The following is an 18,123-nucleotide window of genomic DNA, read 5'->3' on the forward strand; positions in this document are numbered from 1 at the left end:
GGGTGAGGGGAGATCTTGTGGCCACCTATACATTTATTAGGGGAGGTCAACAGGGAATAGGGGAAGCGCTGTTTACTAAGGCGCCCCAGGGAGCGACTAGGAATAACGGGTGTAAACTAGTTGAGAGCGGATTTAGGTTAGATATTAGGAAGAAATTTTTCAGTCAAGGTGGCCAGGATCTGGAATGGGCTTCCAAGAGAGGTGGTGCTATCACCTAGCTTGGGGGTCTTCAAGAGGAGGCTAGATAGTCACCTGGCTGGGGTCATCTGACCTCGGTCCTCTTTCCTGCCAGGGGCAGGGGGTCGGACACAATGATCCATTGTGGTCCCTTCCGACTCGACAATCTATGAAGTCCAGCTTGGGGAATGACTGGCTGGGCTGCAGTACTGCGATGAAGGACCGGGGTATTACAGCTCTAGTGGAGCATTAGCTGAACACAAGCCAACAGTACACTCTTTTGTTGCAAAAAAAAAAAAAAAAAAAAGCTAACAACATCCTGGGTTGTGTTAACAGGGCCGTGACTCGCAGTGATTCTTCCACTGTGTTCAACACTGGGGAGGCCTCACGTGGACCAGCCCAACTTGTGATGTCTAGATGATAGTTTAGCCCCCACTAGAAATCTTCAGAGATGACCAGCTCTATGGAGACAGTAGCTGGGCTGGTTTTAGGCAGGGATGACCCTCCCCTAAGCAGAGGGCTGAACCAGATGATCTCCTGAGGTCCCTTCCAGCCGTACCTTCCTATGAACGTGGTGATCAGTGGACAGACAGTTGCCCGCTGGTCGGGGCCAATCTCGGCATTGCTATACCTATGTTCTACTATGAATCTTCTTGTAGGCAGGTCTGTGGCAACCTGCCTCTCTGCCATCCCTCTGGTTGCTCCACAGAGGCCTGGAGTTGCAGTGATCTAGCAACAAGCACCCACTCAGTTCTTGCATTCCTCTCCCACTGCTGAAACTGCCGTCTTGAGCAAGGGGCTAAGCAGCGGCTTTGATGTCCCTGTCCCACTGCATTCAATCTGGGTGTGCTGCAGTCCCCACCCTGATAACTGCATGGCTTTGGGACATCTCCACTGGGCAGAGTCGCATGTTTGTGACTAGTCTCAGTCCAGATCTGCAAAAGCACCTAGGTAGGATTTGCAGGAGCAGCTGAGTGAGTTAGGCACTCAGTTCCCATTGAAAGCTGGGGTGCCCACTGCACTTGGGGCGGGGCTGGCTTTTTAACAAGCACTTTTGTAAGACCCCATTGCTAGGTGTGCTCTGGCTTTTTAACGGGCACTTTTGTAAGACCCCATTGCTAGGTGTGCAGATGCCTGCGTATGATTTGTAAGATAAACCCAGAGATTTCCAATGGGAATCCAGAGTGTCCAAACTCTCCTGCCCTGAAGGAGCTAGCTGAATTGTTTGCAATGGAAGAATTAGTCTAGGATTTTTTTTTTGTAGTCAAGAAACAAGTGAAAGCAAAGAGCTGGCATTTTTCGAAGTGGGAAGAGTGAGGCTGAAGTCTAACGAAGGGGGAGGCTGGAGTATGGAAAGGTGAAGAACCACTGTTTTAAATGCATAGAGAAGGTCCAGAGAAGGGCAACAAGAATGATCAGTGCTATGAAGGGGCTTCCCTTTGAGGAGCAGCTAAAGAGGCCTGGCCTGTTCAGTATAGAAAGGGTGGGAGACGGGACAAGGGTTTACAAAATGTAAAGTGGGGAAGAGAAAGTCGGTAGGGATTGATTCTTGCCTGTCTCAGCAGACAAGAACAAGGGGTCACAACGTGGAAGTAGAAGACGGTCCGTATAAAACAAACTCAAGGACGTTCATTTCCACCCGGCGTGGAATGAAGTGGGGAGCTCGTGGCCACCAGGTGTGGGAGAAGCAGAGTTTAGCCAGATTTAAAAAGGGATTGGAGACATTCTTGGAGGAAAGGGGCATTGGGAGCTGTTGAGCGTGGGGCACGGCCTCGGCATCAGAACTTCCTGGACTTGGAGGCTGCAAGGGAGAGAGGAAGAGGGGGGGAAAAACCCTGCTCAGACCCAGTTCACTCCCCCTTCCAGCTCCGCTCTCTGCTGCTGCGCGACACGGGAGACTGGGCAAGGCGGACCCTTAGTCTTACCCAGTCCATGGCAGTTTTCATGTTCTTTCTCCTGCTGTCTGTGGACATAACTTGGGAAAAATCTTTTTTTTTCTTTATTCTGCCAAAAACAGGCCCCAGCACCTTTATTCTTCCCAAAAACAGGGCACATGTCTTTTTGGGGGGCACGTGGTATGTGAGGGTACAGTGTCCCGAGTCCCTGCCTTCTTTTTATAGGTGGCTTATTCCAAAGAATCCACTGAGGACGAACAGCTCCAGATCCAGCCCCTCCTCGCCAGCACTTTCTGCTGGATGAAAACCGAACTGGATTCCCGAAGGGTCAAAACCCATGTCGATGTTGCCACGGCTACAGAGAGCCCCTTCCCTCCTCTCAAAGGTCCCCATGACAATGAGATGCTTTCTCTCCTGACATATTATTCGGAGTCGTTGGTGAGAATGGTCCAGAAAAAACTCGACGACAGTAACAAACCAGAGGTGGTTTGAGAGACAGCAGACAGGTCTGTGGGTGGCTTTTTCTAGTGGAGCTTGAAACGTGAGTTTTAAATGTTGGTCTCTACCTCCGACTGCTGTGAGCATCTCTTCTTCCCCTGTATTTTTGGAAGAAAACTCGGATGGCAGCATCAGAAACAAGGCCCTGACTTCTCTCTCTCTTCCAACCTGTTCTTATTTTTATGTTGATGCATTTGTGAGCTGGTGTTTGAACTCTCCAATGGAAGAGTTTTTGATTTTAGAGCCTGGCCGTTTCCCAGGCCTCTTTAAAATAAACGTGTTCCTACCCAAATGAGTGAACGGCTCTTCCTGCTTCAGGAGCCAGTAGCTAGAAAGAAACAGTCGGTCGTTATAATGATCTTGTCTTGATCTCCCCACCCCTGTGGGCACCAGCTAGAGAGTTTCAATACCAAGGCAATTAGCAGACAGGGTGACCCATGATGGCATTGATGTTTGGCTTTGGCAAATAAACGTTGGGGACTGAATGGCTCTGGAGATAGGAAATCGGAGTCTTTCAGCTCTAGACCTGCCCACGTATGATGGAGATGGTGACCCATCTGGAGGCTGCTCTGTAGCCCAATGTAGACTCTGGTGCTGTGTCAAGATCCCCAAACACTTTCCAAAGAGGCTTTGATTATACCTCCATTTTCAATGGCAGCCTCTCAATGCGAGGATGACAGCCTTCCCACAAATAGGGGAGTCATCACTGAGTGGAGGCGACGGAGGCGGCCGATACAAGATCCACATTTGACTGCTGTCATGATGAGTAGTCCCAGGAGGAAGCAGTGGATCCTGGTGACGTCAGGTCGTAGCTTCGTTTCTCTTGTTGATCTGCCTCCATCGCGAGCTGAGTTTGCTCAAAACAGTTGCTGCCTTGTCCTACATCATGGCACTTTTCGGGACAGTTTGGCACTTTAGTCTCCCAGGTATTGATGTTAATATTGCGGGTTTTTTCAGACTAGCCTTCCAGGATGCACCTTGAATCTCTTCCTCCCACCTTTAGAGCAGTGGGTTGGGAGTACGAGATCTGTTTTGGGAGCTGAAACAGGTCCCACAACTGTCTCCGTTTTACAGGTCAGAAGGGAAACTGAGGCACGGAAGCGTAACGATTGACATAAAACCATTCGGCAGGTTTCCAGAATTGCACCTGTATGGGTACCGCTCGCGTGGCATTTTGCTTGCTCTAGGGATAAACGGTGGCCGTGGGACTCGACTGGTTGCAGAAGGCTGTGATTTGTGGTGGTCGTGCCTCCTGCGTGTACCCTTGTGCTGAGTGACGAGGGGTGCTGCGTGATCTTGGCGGGCATGGGCGCGTGTCGTCTGATAGGACAGATACTGAAGAATGCAGACGGGGCCTGGAGTTACCACCATTTAACAGAGACCGCAGGCAGTTGTGGGCAGCAGGCCTGAATAGAGCTAGCCGGTAACGGGTGAGATGCTGCCAGCAAAACTTGGTAGGTTCAGATAAGCCAGAGACTGAAACTGGTCCCGGGGCCTAGATCGGCGCTGGAGGTCCCTTGCAGCCCCACTTCTCTTCTCCTGTGATCTGAGAGAAGAATCCAGGCTGCAGACGTGATCGGGGCTGGCTCTGGTACTCCCATTGCGGAAGACTGGCCCCTCCTGATCTGGTCCAGGGGGTTAGCCTGAGACGGGCAGAGAGCCCAGCTCGGTGTAGACCGGCGATACTGGGAGGGACTGGTCCCCAGCCACAGTTCTGAGCTCCCTGCCAAGACCCTGAGCGGATACAAAGCAAATCCTTTTGATTTCAAACAGCCCTGCATTTCCATATCCCCTCTCCACGGGCTGGATTTGAATAACCCTGTTCCCCCGGACAGCTTTGCGAGCAGTTTGATTTCTGGGCGTTTGCCCTTGATTTGATTAACAAAGAGCCTGAGGGATGCGTCTGTCTAGGGGGGCGGAGGACGCCTCCCCTGGAGCCAAGCAGGGTGTTCTTGGCTTCTGTCCCAGCACCGCAGAGCCAGCGAGCCCAATGGATCCGTGGATGATCTTTTGGGATGGGAGGGACCGTTTTTGATCTCTCCTTTTCCCCCTTCTGAGGCCTTGTGAGTGCCTCTCAGCCCCTACTGCCTCCATCTGATGCTTGCGTGGGATGCGGGGGAGGCAGGGCACATCAGAATAACCTAGTTCCACAGGTCAGGGAACAAGTCCAGGGGCTGGATTGGGCCGACAGTCCACCCACCCCCTGTATGCTGGATCCAGCACCCGCTTCGGCTGGTCTGGGACCTGCGCTGCAAGCCTACAGCTTGGTAGGACAGGACATGATGACCGGCATCCTGAAACAGGTCCTGTACTCCCAGCTCGCCAATGGTCACCACCCTAGAGGTGCACAAACGAAGAGATTCAAGGACACATGGGGCCGGAAGGGACCTCCAGGGGCCACAGCTGATCAGCCCCGTCCAAACCAGCCCAGACAAATCCAGCATCTAAACTCTTAGCAAAATGATCGTCAACCCCGGTAGACCAGACATCGCACCCGAACCGGCCACAGGGAAAGCAGCAGGACCATGGCAGCCAATGTCCAGCTGCTGTAAAAGGTGGTTAATAGACGCTCGAGGGATCCCAGGCCCAGGCTGTGCCCCAGGACAGAGGAAGGCAGCCTCCCCCTAGCCTGTATCAATCTGACCATGGGGGGAAATCCCTTTCTGACCCCCAATATGCCTGAGCAGAGGGGCCCTGCCAGGCCCCTGCAGGGTTGGTGCCAGTGGGAGCGTTGGCACAGCCCAGTCCTATCCCCAGCCTGGGCTGAAGCCAACACCCTTGCGGGGGAGGCTTAAAGCCCCCCCCGACCTGCAGCCAGTGCCTGGGAGACGAGCACTGAATCATCCCCTGCGGCGCCGCTAAGTACAACAAGGCATCAACCATTTCAAGCACGCTGTCCTCACGATGGGTAGGCAAGAGAGGCAAGGGGAGGGAGCCATGAACCGATGCCTCCTTCCTTCCAGAACTATTTGCCTTGTCTTCAGTCAAACAGGTGGAAGTCAGATGGACCTCTTCGTCGCCGCCGGCTTCCCTGCCTCCATCGGCAATCCCTCAGTTGGAGGGTGATTTCTGCCATGGCTCATTGAGTCCAGCCCTCGAGCCGTAGATCCACCCGGGGAGTTGCAGGTCTTTTCACAGGGGGGAGGCATTCCTCGACTTCTTCCTTCCTCTGCTCGCTCTTCTGTGCTGTGAGGGCAACGCGCTCTCCCTCGAAGCAGCCTGCCGCTTGGTTGGGGTTGCGGTGCCTTCGGCAGCCAGCTCCTCGCAGCTCTCGACGCCGTGCCTTCGACGCCTCCAGCCACCGCTGGGTCTCAAGCTGGGAGTAAAGCGCTCGTTTTGAGTGTCGGGCGCCCACATGTAGCAGCCCGTCCAGTCGAGGTGGTGCGTGAGAGGTGCCGGCCGCCCACATGTGGCAGCCGGTCCAGTCGAGTTGGTGCTTGAGAATCGCCGGCTCCGTGCTGGTAACGTTGGCTTTGGTAAGGACGCGAGTGTTCGTACATCCACCTTCCCATTGGATTTTCCAAGGGCCTCGTTGGTGATATCCCTCCAGGCTCCTGAGATGGTGATGGTAAGTCGCCCACGTTCCACATGCGTTCTTCCCCGACCTACTGGATGACCGTCCTTGTATCGAGGTTTTGCCGACTACAACCTGGCTCAGCTGGAGGTCAAGGAAGGGCGGCCCAGTAGTGAGAGCATGAGCTTTTTGGGTTCATATCTCGGCTCTGCCACTGAGTCGCTTTAGACCCCAGGACAAGCCTGAGAAACACCGCAGCAGACCCAGTGGGGGTCCTGCGCCCAGGGAACCGCACTTAGCACTTAGCCGGGTTTGAACCAAGCCGGCCGACAAAGGGAGGTAACCGTCCGCCCCGCTGCACGGAGATTTGCATGAAGAGGATGGAGGCCGTGGCGGTGTTTGCAGTGCAGGGTACAGCATATGCAAAGCGCCGAGGCCCCTATTCACAGCCCGCCCGGGCCATTCAAATCTGCGCGTATAAAGTGGCTGGGCACGGAGTCGCAGGATGAGATTTGCCTGGGAGGGGCCTGGAGCTAGGTGCTGGGGCTTTACAGCCAGCTTTCCCCCCGACCGCCACTGTGCTGTGTGATTTGGAGCAGATGCAATAGACTCCCTGCCTCAGTTTCCCCACCTGCCAGGGGAGGGTGAGACAGGCAGAGCATGTCTAGGGCTCGGGGTTTTTCCTTGCTCTGCGCTTTCCTGGGTTAGACCCGGGCGATGAGGAGCCTGAGCGGTGTTGTGGGGTAGTGGCTAGAGCGGGAGGGACGGGTGCAGAGTTCTCCCGCGTCCCTGGCGTGACAGCGGTACCTCCCGGCGGGCAGCACAAGGACCCTCTCGCTGCCGGGAGAGCTCGGAGGTTGACGGTGCTCCACGCGGGTCCCGGGCTCGCGATCGCAAGGCCCCGCAGCGCTGCCTGCCCGCGTAGACACCGCGTTTGCCTGGAGTCTCGCCCAGGCTGGTCTGTAGGGCTCTGCCATGCCCAGGGCTTTCCTGGTGAGAAGGCGGCGGGCGCCCGTGCTGGGATCTCGGGACTGGGGAGCGCTGGTGGACTGTCTCCGGGGCGATGCCTACGTCCCAGGTAGGTGCCCCACTTCCCCGGGCGTTACGCCCAGCTGGGGCAGACCTAGGGTGGGGAAGAAGGGCGGGGGGCGGTGTTTCCCAGGGCAGCGGCCAGGCTGGCATCTCAATCGGGGTGGGGGCCTAACCCCAGGCAAGTGGGTTGAAGAGAGGCAAGTCCCTGGGACCTGTCTAGATCCAGGGGTGATGGGTGGTTTGTCCAGGTCACACCTGCCCCCAGACCCCCGCCACACCCCCTCCATAACCACCCCTGCTCCCCTGTATCCCATCACCTGTACACGCCACCCCCTCATTGATCCCTTACCCACTGCCCCTCCGCCCCGCCCCACCCAAAACACCCAGGTCTCAGGGCAGGAGTCCCCAGTACGGTCTGGGGGCTCCTTTGCCTCAGCTGGGCTCTCCTTCACAGGGCTCAGCCTGTTCTCCGGGACCCTCGCTCAGGACAGGAGCATCTGGGATGAGGCAGGAGAAAGCAACAGCCGGAGGCCTGGTCCCGTTGTGCCGACCTCCGAAGCTTCGGACAAGCCTCTAGCAAAGGTCAGGCCTGGGTGGAGCCGTGGGCCCGGACGCCTGGGGCCTGTGCGGGCTCTGGGAGGGGAGTGGGGTCTAGGGGGTTAGAGCTGAGGTCTGGAAGCTCGGTGTTTGGGAGGGGAATTGCCCTCCGGGGCTTGTGAGGGCCAAGCGCCCCCCTGCTCCAGCACCTTTCAGCCGAAAAGCATTTTGCCCAGAGCTTCCCACTCGCTGGCTAGGATGCAGCTGCCTCTGGGGTAGGATAGGGCAGCTGGTGACAGCCGGGTGGGGAGTGAAGTCTGTCCCTGGCTGAAGCCACCCGGGAAGGGATTGCAGGGAGCTAGAATTGTGACCGCCAGGATGCTGGGTTTGCAGTCACGTGGTGCCTTTCAGCCAGAGATTTTGACTCTGCAACTCTGCCTCAGTTTCCCTGTTTCTTACATGGGGGGTGGACTGAGACAAGGAGCACTGACTTGCCCCGGGGCCCCCAGCAGGGCAGTGGCATAGCCTGGGAGAGCACCTCTCTCCAGGGCTCCCGTGTGGTGCTGGAATCAAACAGGGGTGCAACTGCACCATGCCGCCCCCCCAGATCTGCCCCTGGCACTACCCCAAAGGCTACATCCTGCCCCCTTCTCTCTCCCAGCAGGACAGCAGCCCCCAATGGCGCGGGGACTTCCGGTGCGGGGTGTGCACCAAGGCCTTCCCCCTCCAGCGCCTGCTGACCCGCCACGCCAAGTGCCACAGCCCCGTCAAGCGGCACCGGTGCCCGTGCTGCACGAAGGGCTTCAACGACACCTTTGACCTCAAGAGGCACATGCGGACGCACACCGGTGAGGCCCAGGGGCTCGAACACCCGAGTCCTTCCCCCTGGTCGGGGCAGAGGAGGGCCGTCCAGCGAGCAGGGGATGGGGAGCCGTAGGAGTCGGGACTGCTGGGTCCTTGCCCCCAGCTGAGAGGGGGACCACGTATTAAGCAGAGGCAGAGCCGGTGAGGCCCATAAGAGCCTGGACTCCTGGGGTCTTCCTGCGGCTGCGTAAGAAGGGGCGATCTGTCGGTAGCAAGGACGGGCGGAGGGAGATGGGTGTTGGGAGCCAGGACGGTGTGAGTTGGGTCTGCAGCTGGGTCATGTCAGCCTCCCCCTGGGCAGGTGGGGCACCCACACCACTGACCCCGTTCCCCCTCCTCTCCCCACCTCCGCAGGCATCAGGCCCTACCGCTGCCACCTGTGCGCGAAGGCCTTCACGCAGCGCTGCTCTCTGGAGTCCCACCTGCGCAAGATCCACGGGCAGCCCCAGGCCTACGGCTACCGGGAGCGGCGCGCCAAGCTGTACGTGTGCGAGGCCTGCGGCTTCACCTGCACCGCCGGGCCCGACTACCACGGCCACCTGCGCCGCGCCCACCCCACCGGCCCCGTGATGCCCCACAAGCGGGCAGGGCCCCCCCCCGGCAGCCTCCGGTTCCTGCTTTATCCCAGTGGCTTCTACGCTTGAAGCTAGGGTAGCGGGGGGGGGTGCTGCCCTGCCCCGAAACTCGGGGTCACGAAATGGAACGAGCGGGTCGTCAGTTTAAAACGAGCACAAAGACCATTTTTTTTCCCCCGGTGTGGGATGGAAGGGGGGAGCTTGTGGCTCCCAGGCAGGAGAGTTCAGCCAGATTCACCAGGGGACCGGACACAGTTTTGGAGGAACGGGGCAGCGGGAGCTGTCAGCCCTCTGGGCTGACCCGGAGGCAGGGTCAGCCCCGTCCAAACCAGCCCTCATCTGACCTCTGCATCAGACTCGTATCGACCCCAATGCAGCGTAGATGTGCCCTGGTAAAGCAGGGCAACTATGGCAGCTAATGTGCTGCTCCTTCAAAGGGCTGGCAGTACTCGAGATCCTAGGTAGAGGGCCAGGCTCCCTGCTACAGAGGAAGGCAACCCCCTCTTCCATCCGCCTCAGTCTGACCATGGGGTAAAATTCCTTCCTGACCCCAGCTAGGGTGCCAGTTTGACCCCGAGCCCTTCTCCCTACCCTTCAAGGTGGAGGTGCATGGGTTGCAAAGAGTCCGGGAGACAAAAATGACCAGGGGCTGAGGGGGAAAGCTGGCAGAGCTCAGGGGGATTGAGTCTGGAGAAGAGACCGAGGGGGCATTTTTACCAGCCTTGGGGTGATGACAGAGAGGGTGGAGATGGGTTTTTTTCTCTGCCCATCAGGGACAGGACTGAGAGCAATGGGTTTAAGCTGCAGCAGGGGAAACTGAGGCTGGAGAGGAGGCACGTCCCGACTCTGAGCACCATCGAGCATTGGCTGCGCAGGGCGGTGGCAGAGTCCCCATCCCCAGAGGTGTCAAGGGGCAGGTTGAACAGACCCTTGGCTGGGCTGGTTCGGAGAGGGCTGGCCCCGCCTCAGGCAGGGGGTCCCTTCCAGCCCCACAGCTCCAGGATTTTGTGATGGGAGCCCCCTCCCCTCTTGGAGAGAATAGCAGGTACCTGGAATTAGTCGCGATCTGTTCTCCTGGATACTTCACGGGCGCTTAAAGTGGGACAGTGGGTTTGTACTTGTGTAGGTTCCTGGAATAAACGGCTTTGTCCCGGGAGGAATCCAGTGTCCTAACAGGCACCGTGTCTGCGGGGCGGAGGGGAGGGTCTGGCTCTCCCAGGCTTCTGGGCTTCGCTGGTTGCCACACGGGCCTGGGAAGGGATTTTTTTCCCCTCCTGTTGCTACAGCGGCTCTCCGAGCTGTCGGGGCTGGAGATTGGGTTTGTGCTGTGCTCATGCTCCTGCTGGGACTAAAACCTGGAGGGTCTTGTCCCCCTACTCAGGGTCTTGCCCTGCGGTGGCAGGACGTTAGCAGAGCCCTGGGCTTTACCCAGAGCAAGCAGAGGTGTTCTCTGGGTTTTGGGGCCCGATAGTTTTCAAGCAAGAAGGTTTGTTCTGGTCTAGGAGGATTCGGACAGGGCCGATAGTACCCGGAGCACGGTCTTGGACTCTGACCTCTGCAGAGCCCCCCCGCTTGCGCGGCTTGTGACCTAGGTGCTGAGAACTGGGTCCAGTCGTGGGGCCCCCGCTACCAAAAGGACGTGGACAAAGGGGAGAGTCCAGCGGAGGGCAACAAAAAGGGTTGGGGGTCTAGGGGACATTGTGAGGAAAGGCTGAGGGACCGGGGCTGATTGAGTCTGCAGAAGAGAAGACCGAGGGGGATTGAACAGCAGCCTTCACCTCCCTGCAGGGGGGCTGCAAAGAGGATGGGGCTGGGCTGGTCTCAGTGGGGGCAGATGGCAGAAGGAGCAATGGGCTCAAGCTGCAGCAAGGGAAGTTGAGGTTGGATATTAGGAAGAATTTTCTCACTAGGAGAATAGTAGAGCACTGGAACAAGTTACCCAGAGAGGTGGTGGACTCTCCATCCTTGGAGGTGTTGAAGACCCGGGTAGACAAAGCCCTGGCTGGGATGATGTAGCCGGGGCTGGTCCTGCGTGGAGCAGGGGGTTGGACTAGTGACCTCCTGAGCTCCCTTCAACCTGAATTTTCTATGAACTGGGCATTGGTTATGTGCTGGCTTGAGCCGTCTGCTAAGTGCAAGAGGTGCTGAGGTTGAAGGAGGCACCTGGGGGAAGATTTTCAAAGGTGTAAATAGAAATTATGCACGTGGCTGGTTTGCAAGAACTCTTCCCCACGCCTGCGACTGCAGGGCAGGGGCGTGATGCAACCGGTGTCGTCAGTGATGCAGTAATACATGCTTTGCCTAATGATAAGGAAATGCTATTTCCTGCCCTGTAGTTAAATACAGATCTCTGTTGAGTACCTTATTTTCTCATGTATCACCCCAGGGTGCTCAAGGAGCTGGCGAGCATCATAGCCCAGCCCTGGCACGGGTCTTCGAGAGCTCCTGGCGCTCTGGTGAAGTGCCCGAAGACTGGAAGAAGGGCAATGTGGGGCCTGTCTTCAAGGCAGGGAGGGAAGTGGATCTGGCAAACTGCCGGCCCGTCAGCCTGACCGCTATCCCGGGGAAGGTCTTGGAAAAGATTATCAAAGAGGCCGTTCTTAACAGACTGTCTGACGGCAGCATCCTGAGGGATGGCCAGCACGGGTTTGTCGCAGGTAGGTCGTGCCTGACCAATCTCATTTCCTTCTACGACCAGGCGACCGATCGCCTGGACAAGGGAGAAGAGATTGATGTCATATATCTTGACTTTAAAAAAAGCCTTCGATCTGGTGTCCCACGATCACCTCTTGGCGAAACTGGCCAACTGCGGCCTCGGCCTCACCACGATCCGCTGGCTGGGAATCGTGGCTGGACCCGGGGGGGTGTTTGACACAAGCCAGTCATCGTGGCAGGTGGTGACCAGTGGGGTCCCTCAAGGCTCTGTCCTCGGGCCTACACTATTTAACATCTTCATTAATGATGTGGACATTGGAGTCAGGAGCGGGCTGGCCAAGTTCACCGATGACACCAAGCTTTGGGGCAAAGCGTCCACACGTGAGGACAGGAGGGCGATCCAGGCTGCCCTGGACAGGCTCATGAAACGGGCGGACGAGAGCCTGATGGTGTTCAACACCGAAAAATGCACGGCTCTCCACCTTGGGAGGGAAAACCCGCAGCACGCGTACAGGCTGGGCAGTGCTGCGCTGGCTGGCACTATGCACAAAAGGGACTTGGGGGTCAGGACTGACCACAGGATGGACACGAGCCTGGTATAGGCTGGGCAGTGCTGCGCCGGCTGGCACGATGGCAGAAAGAGGCTTGGGGGTCAGGACTGACCACAGGATGGACACGAGCCTGCCGCGCGATTGTCACAGGGCACGGAGGTGCGCTGCGCCTGAGGAGGGGAACCTGCTCAGGAAGGAGCCCAGCTGCGGGTTGCCGGGGCAACCAGGGAAGGTCAGCTGACCAGAAGGGGCAGGGCTTGACCCTTATAAAGCCCAGGAGCAGAGGCCGGAGGCAGTCCCCTGCCCGCAGCCAGAGAGGCAGGAGCTCCCTAAGCCGGGCTACGGGAAGAAGCCTGACCGCAGGTACAGCGTATGGCAGCTCTCGAGGCTGCAGCAATGTTGTTTTAGCCAGGCGGCTTCAATTTATGTGACAGCCCAGGGTTGTTACAAGACCGGTGGTTTGGGTGAGGCTATTAGGGGTGGGAGGAGGCCTCGTAGGGGACTCACAGCAGGGGTGAGGACCCCAGCCCAAGTGTGGGCACAGCGCCCCAGGCGGGGGCAACGCTATTAAGAAGCCCAAGTGTGGGCACGGCGAGCCCCAGATAGGGGGGGCAGCATCACTAGGAAGCCCAAGTTGGGCACAGGGAGCCCCAGGAGAGGGCATTAGCAACACTTGAGAAGGCCCAGAGAGAAGAGGAAGGGGCCAAGACAGGGATAGACCTGAGTTAACATCTGCGAGGCTTGGGCTGCGGTACTGGGGAGGAAAGGAGCCGCAGATAGCGCCCCCTGGCAGCGGGGCAGTACCAGGGCAGCCTCCTGCTAATTAACACCGATTAATTAATTAACAACAAGGCATGGCAGGCGGTTGCCCCAGAGCCAGGTGTGTGGGCCACATTAAGGGCGGCCCAGATCGTGTACCTGTTACAGCGATGCTGCGGCCAGTAAAATGAGCAAAACGCTGGCTTTTGCATCCATCGATGCTTCTCAAGCAAATCCTGGGGCGTCATTCTCCCCCTGTACTCAGCTGTGGTGAGGCCGCGGCTGGAGTACTGCGTCCGGTTCTGGGCTCCACAATTCAGGAAGGACGTGGAGAAGCTTGAGGGTGCAGAGAAGAGCCACGCACATGGTCAGAGGTCAGGGAAGCAGGCCTTATGATGAGAGGCCGAGAGCCACGGGACTCTTCAGCCTGGAAAAGCACAGGCTCGGGGCGATCTGGTGGCCACCTATAAGTTTATCAGGGGTGTTTGGCTGTTTCAGGCTGGACGAAAGGAAGAATTTCTTTCCTGTCCGAGCCCCCAAGGTCCCTGGAACAGCCTGCCGCCGGAGGTGGTTCACGCACCTACTCTGAATGCCCTCAAGACACATTTGGATGTTTATCTTGCTGGGATCCTATGATCCCAGCTGACTTGCTGCCCCTGGGGCGGGGGCTGGACTCGATGATCTCCCAAGGTCCCTTCCAGCTCGAAGGTCTATGTCTATGAAATCACACGCTGCCAAGACCCACCCTCTCTTGGCGACGCTGGTTCAGAATGCAGCAGAACAGGAGCCTGGGGGCGCGGCGCGGCGCGGCGCTGGGGGAGGGAGGGCTGCCTGCTGCTTCCTGGGCCAGCGGGCGGGGGGTGAAATCCACGTTCACCCCTTCGCACCCACACTCATCTCGAACAGGCTTCGTCCGCTCGGCTGAAACCCATCACCAATTTGAGAACAGCTGGGAGGACAACACCAGGCCCCACCCCCACCTTGCCCCGGAGAAGCTGGCAGCTGTCTTGCTGCACAGTGTCTCCATGCTTCTATTTGGGGGGTGGGGGGCAGCAAGTACAGCTTCCTCCAATTTTGAAGGCCTGATATTTCTTGGGGGGGGGGGGAATGATGCACATAGTACGCTAGGAAAATATGGTAGAAAGGCCGAAGGAATGGTTCTGCTTGCCTGCTCATGGCTTTTATAAGCGTCTCCAGCTACTCCACCTCCTGCCAAAAACAGGGCATCCGGCGGTCCCCATTTCAAGTCAGATCCATGCTTTGTTCCCATCCAAAGCTAAGTTGCTTTCATGGCTGAGTTTCTACTGCTTCGACCCCTTGAGAGGCCAGCCCAGGCCACACGCACTATACAGAGAACGGGGCAGCTTTGGGGCTGTTAGATGCCCCCCCACCCCAGGAGCCTGGGCTTCGGAGAGTAAATGCACATGGACCAGCTATAGGGGGGTAAAAGGGGAGCAGAAATTCACAGCGTGTCTGCTGTCCATTTGTACGCTCTTACCCTGGGTAGAAAGCCAGCCTGCAGTAGCTGAACCCGCGACGGAAGAACCCAGTCGACTACAGGCGATGCAGGGAGCGTATTGCTGAGGCCCCTTCCCAGCCCAGAGGACGCCGAGATGCAGCCTCAGAACAGGCCGTAGAAACACCAGCGTCACGTGAAAAAATAGAAAACCTTTTAATTAACTAAATGCACCCAACTCAAGTCCGAGAAGCGTGCCGAGGGCGCTCCACGAGGGACCCGGAGATTCAGACGATGAAGACCGCTGCCTTCCAACGCCAGCCGTCTACTCGGTCCAGCGGTGGCCGCAGTGGGGAGCGGTGCACACGTAGTACAGCCTCATGGCGTCCTAGGAGACCGGAGGACGCGGCGACTGAGAAGGAATCGTGGCTAGAAGGCAACGGAGCTTCACCTTCCAGCCGGGGCCTACACGGATGTACTGCAGCTCACGGGCCCCCACCGGCTCTGGTGTCTGCTGCTACCCACGTCTTGCCTCCCCCTTCCCTCCTGCTTCCTGGGGGTGCCACGCTGCAACCAGGAAGCCCACGGCTTGGAGGGAGGGCACAGCCTGGCCTCTCAGAAACTGGACAGCCTTTTCTTAAGCACCCGATTCAGAGCAAAAGCGGACCCACCGCCCAGAAGAGACCCCCACGCGCTCCCCCCACACCCGCTTTACCTCAGCTCGTGCACTGTGAGACTGGAAAAACACGGCTTCCTTGTGTCCACACCTGGAAGAGAAGGGCGAGATCAGCAGCAGGTCGGGGGCGCCAGGTCCGAGCCGACCGGGCAGGACTTGCAGCCAAAGCCCGCGGGAGCCTAGAAGCAAAGCAGCTGATGGAAGCCAAGCAGGGCGGAGATGGCGAGGGAGGGCGCTGACAACCGAGCGTGGATCTCTGTGGGGGGGGTCTGGCGGCCGCTGGGCAGAGGTCACAGAAATTCAGGTGACGGACAGGCCTGTGTCACACGGCGGCAGGGCGCGGGTGCTAGAAGGGAGAGGCAGTGGGTCTGACCACAGCCAGACCACAAGAGCAACCCACAGGTTTCCTCCAAGACTCTGAAGTGTCCAAACCCTCCTGCCCGGCCGGGGACTTGCCGCGTTCTCTGCCACAGAAGACTTGCCCCGCGATTCTGCTGTAGCCAAGAAACAAGTGAAAGCCCGGAGCCATAACGAGGCTGAGGCCTGCCTCATCTAGGACGAAGTGGACAGGGCTGATCCTGGCCCCCTAACGGCTTGATTCTATTAAAAGAGCTCTTGAGATGTTCAGGCGATAACCCGATTTCCACCAACGCGGGGGACCCCCCCCCCCCCCCGAGAGGGGCCGCGGGGGCAGAAAAAGGCGCAGGTTTTGGAGGGACGCCACACGGCCCCTGCACAGAGCTCCTCCACCGACACTGCTCCCACGATTCAGATGCTGCCGATTTTAAGCTTTCGCTTCTAGCACAACCCTCGGCTCCGGGGCAGGTCACAAGCGTGCGGGTTGCAAGGGCTCTCGGATGCTCGGAGACTCACTTCTGACAGGGGTGATCCTCCGTCCGGGGCAGCGTGGGGTCCTGGGACACGTCAGCGATGATTTGGGTCAGTTCGCTGCAATTGAAAGGCAAGGTTAAAAGGGGCTCGGAGCTCGCACGGGGCCAAAGGAATTAGACACCCAGTCTCCCAACTCGACCAAGCGGGATCTTTCAAGAGAAGGGCCCAGTTTTGATGCAAGATATCACACGAGGAGGGCGCCGCGGGGTTCCCTGGGCCTGTTCCCCAGCGCCCGGCTCCGCCCGGCTCACCCGCTCCCACCCACAGCACAGCACTGCAGCCTCCCGGCTCCCAACGCCATCCTCCCGGCGAGCGAACCCGCACCACGCCGGCTCCCAACCCGGCTCCCTCGGCCGCCGCGCCCGCGTCGGGCTCAGGGAGCTGTGCCGGGGCAGGGGAGGGCGCTCTCGCCCACACTCACTCCACTTCGTGCGTGATCTTATTGACGTAGATGCAGCTGTTGTCGGCCTCCTGCTGGTAATCGCAGTTTCGGCACTGGGGGAAGAGAGAGAGAGCTGAGCCCCGAATCTGCGTGGCCGCAGGGAACGTGCCCGGTCGGGCAGCACCGAGGGACTCGACCTCGCAGTTCACTGTCGTCGACCCAATCCCTTCTGAGCGCCTCGCTCCACGGGCGTTAATGACCCTCTCCTTCTTAACGAGCTCGATGTTCCACCAGTGAGCCACCCTTTGTTCTCCCAAATTAGCCTGTCCTCGCTGTCTGTTTGCTGCTCCTGGTCACGAAGCTCCTATTTCACAGCCCAGCGCTCGTTCCGGTCTTTTCTTTCATCTTAAACTGAATAACGCAGCCCCAGCGCAGCGCAGCGCTACAGCCCCTAGCCTCTTTCTAACCGCAGAAGAGTCGGTGCCGTTTCACACGTGGCGGTAACGTCACCAGCGACACCTCCCGCGTCCAAAACCAGACCTGCCCGCGCCGGGGACCGGGGGGAGGGCGGAGACGGACGGGGCGGGAGGTTTTTATGAGCCGCGAGACACCAAGACCAGCCCCAGGGAGAGGGTGGCCCTGGCCCACACCTGTGGAGCGAAGAGAGCGGCAGGAATCCAGCGAGCCGCGACGTCAAGGACTCCCCCCCCCGCACTGCCGGGATAGAAATGCCACCGCACCTCCCAGGCGGCCGGCTGCAATGTCTGGATGGAGCAGGAGTGCAAGTGGGGTGCGACTGCACCACGGCCCCCCCCCCGCCGCTCACCGCGTACAGCAGGATCCGGTTCTCCTTGTCCTCCTTGGGGTACAGCATGTTGTTGCTGCGGGGGGGGGGTATGCTGAGTCCCGGCTGCCCCCCCCCCCGGGGCCGCACGCTGGGCGCCACCTCCCAGCGGGGCAGGGTCTCCCCCCAACCAGCCCCCCGATAACCCTCCCCCACAGCCCTAATCCCAGCCCCGCCAGGCCCCACCATCGCCCCCCCGCACCACTCCTGGCAGAAGCGGATGCCCACGAAGCCCGGCTCGTAGGTGCCGTCCGACTCCATCGCCCCGTGCCGCACTGCGCAGGCGCAGTAGAGGTCGGGTTCCCCGCTCCGCGCAGGCGCTGTTCAATCCCGCTCCCCGTCGTCTTCCGCCCTGGCTTCGTGCTGCCGTGTAGCGCAGGCGCGGTTCAGTCCCCCGCCTGCGCCCTGGCTACGGGCAGTCGCTAGGGATAAAAGAGGCGCGAACGCGCCCGGCCCGTCTCTCCTCAGAGGCGGGGTGCTTGCCTCCTAGCAACGGGATAGCCCGCCCCCCCCGCCCGCTATCACCAGTGACGTCAGTGATAAGGGCTGCCTCATGGCGTCACCCTCAGGGATGTTGCTGGGATGCTGTGGCCTATGATGTCATCACGAGGCCACTCGCAGTGGCATCACCACACAGTGACATCATGGGGGGATTGATCAGAATGACAAGGGGAGGGTCCCAGAGGCCCCCCCCTCCCCCCCAGGCCTGGCCTAGGCTGACCTTGGAGACCGACCAGCCCCCATGGGGGGGACCCTCAGGCCTTAGCGCCCCGTCCCCCCCCCCGGGGGGCCGCGGGCGGGAGCGGGGGGCCGGGCG

General features: G+C 59.0%; 3 protein-coding genes across 8 annotated transcripts in view; 2 read left to right on the forward strand and 1 right to left on the reverse strand.

Moving 5' to 3' along the window:
• The window catches only part of WDR62 (WD repeat domain 62), a 35,840-nt gene extending 32,984 nt beyond the window's left edge, over window positions 1-2,856 (forward strand). For both annotated transcript variants that reach the window (XM_025214339.1, XM_025214338.1), the window contains one exon: window positions 2,298-2,856. In XM_025214339.1, the coding sequence (XP_025070124.1) occupies window positions 2,298-2,564 (267 nt within the window). In that variant the 3' untranslated portion in view covers window positions 2,565-2,856. The remainder of the gene's footprint in view (window positions 1-2,297) is intronic.
• A 4,491-nt stretch (window positions 2,857-7,347) lies between these two features.
• Window positions 7,348-10,192, forward strand: OVOL3 (ovo like zinc finger 3). Its single transcript, XM_025214303.1, has 3 exons — window positions 7,348-7,698; window positions 8,318-8,501; window positions 8,872-10,192. Exons 1-3 carry the CDS (start codon window positions 7,348-7,350, stop codon window positions 9,159-9,161), a joined length of 825 nt encoding a protein of 274 aa, XP_025070088.1. The 3' UTR covers window positions 9,162-10,192.
• Window positions 10,193-14,705: 4,513 nt separating this feature from the next.
• Window positions 14,706-17,699, reverse strand: POLR2I (RNA polymerase II subunit I). 5 transcript variants are annotated; one of them, XM_025214289.1, is made up of 6 exons: window positions 17,509-17,699; window positions 17,289-17,343; window positions 16,502-16,575; window positions 16,063-16,137; window positions 15,229-15,368; window positions 14,706-14,942 (listed from the first exon to the last, which is right to left on the reverse strand). In XM_025214289.1, exons 1-5 carry the CDS (start codon window positions 17,565-17,567, stop codon window positions 15,230-15,232), a joined length of 402 nt encoding a protein of 133 aa, XP_025070074.1. In that variant the 5' UTR covers window positions 17,568-17,699; the 3' UTR covers window positions 14,706-14,942; window position 15,229. The 5 variants fall into 5 exon arrangements, with proteins under 5 accessions (XP_025070074.1, XP_025070073.1, XP_025070075.1 ...); XM_025214288.1 differs by having other exon boundaries at window positions 14,706-14,901; window positions 17,509-17,697; XM_025214290.1 differs by having other exon boundaries at window positions 15,229-15,280; window positions 17,509-17,691.
• Window positions 17,700-18,123: the final 424 nt, after the last annotated feature.

Source organism: Alligator sinensis, unplaced genomic scaffold (genome assembly GCF_000455745.1).
Source record: "Alligator sinensis unplaced genomic scaffold, ASM45574v1 scaffold107_3, whole genome shotgun sequence".
Taxonomy (NCBI): Eukaryota; Metazoa; Chordata; order Crocodylia; family Alligatoridae; genus Alligator; species Alligator sinensis.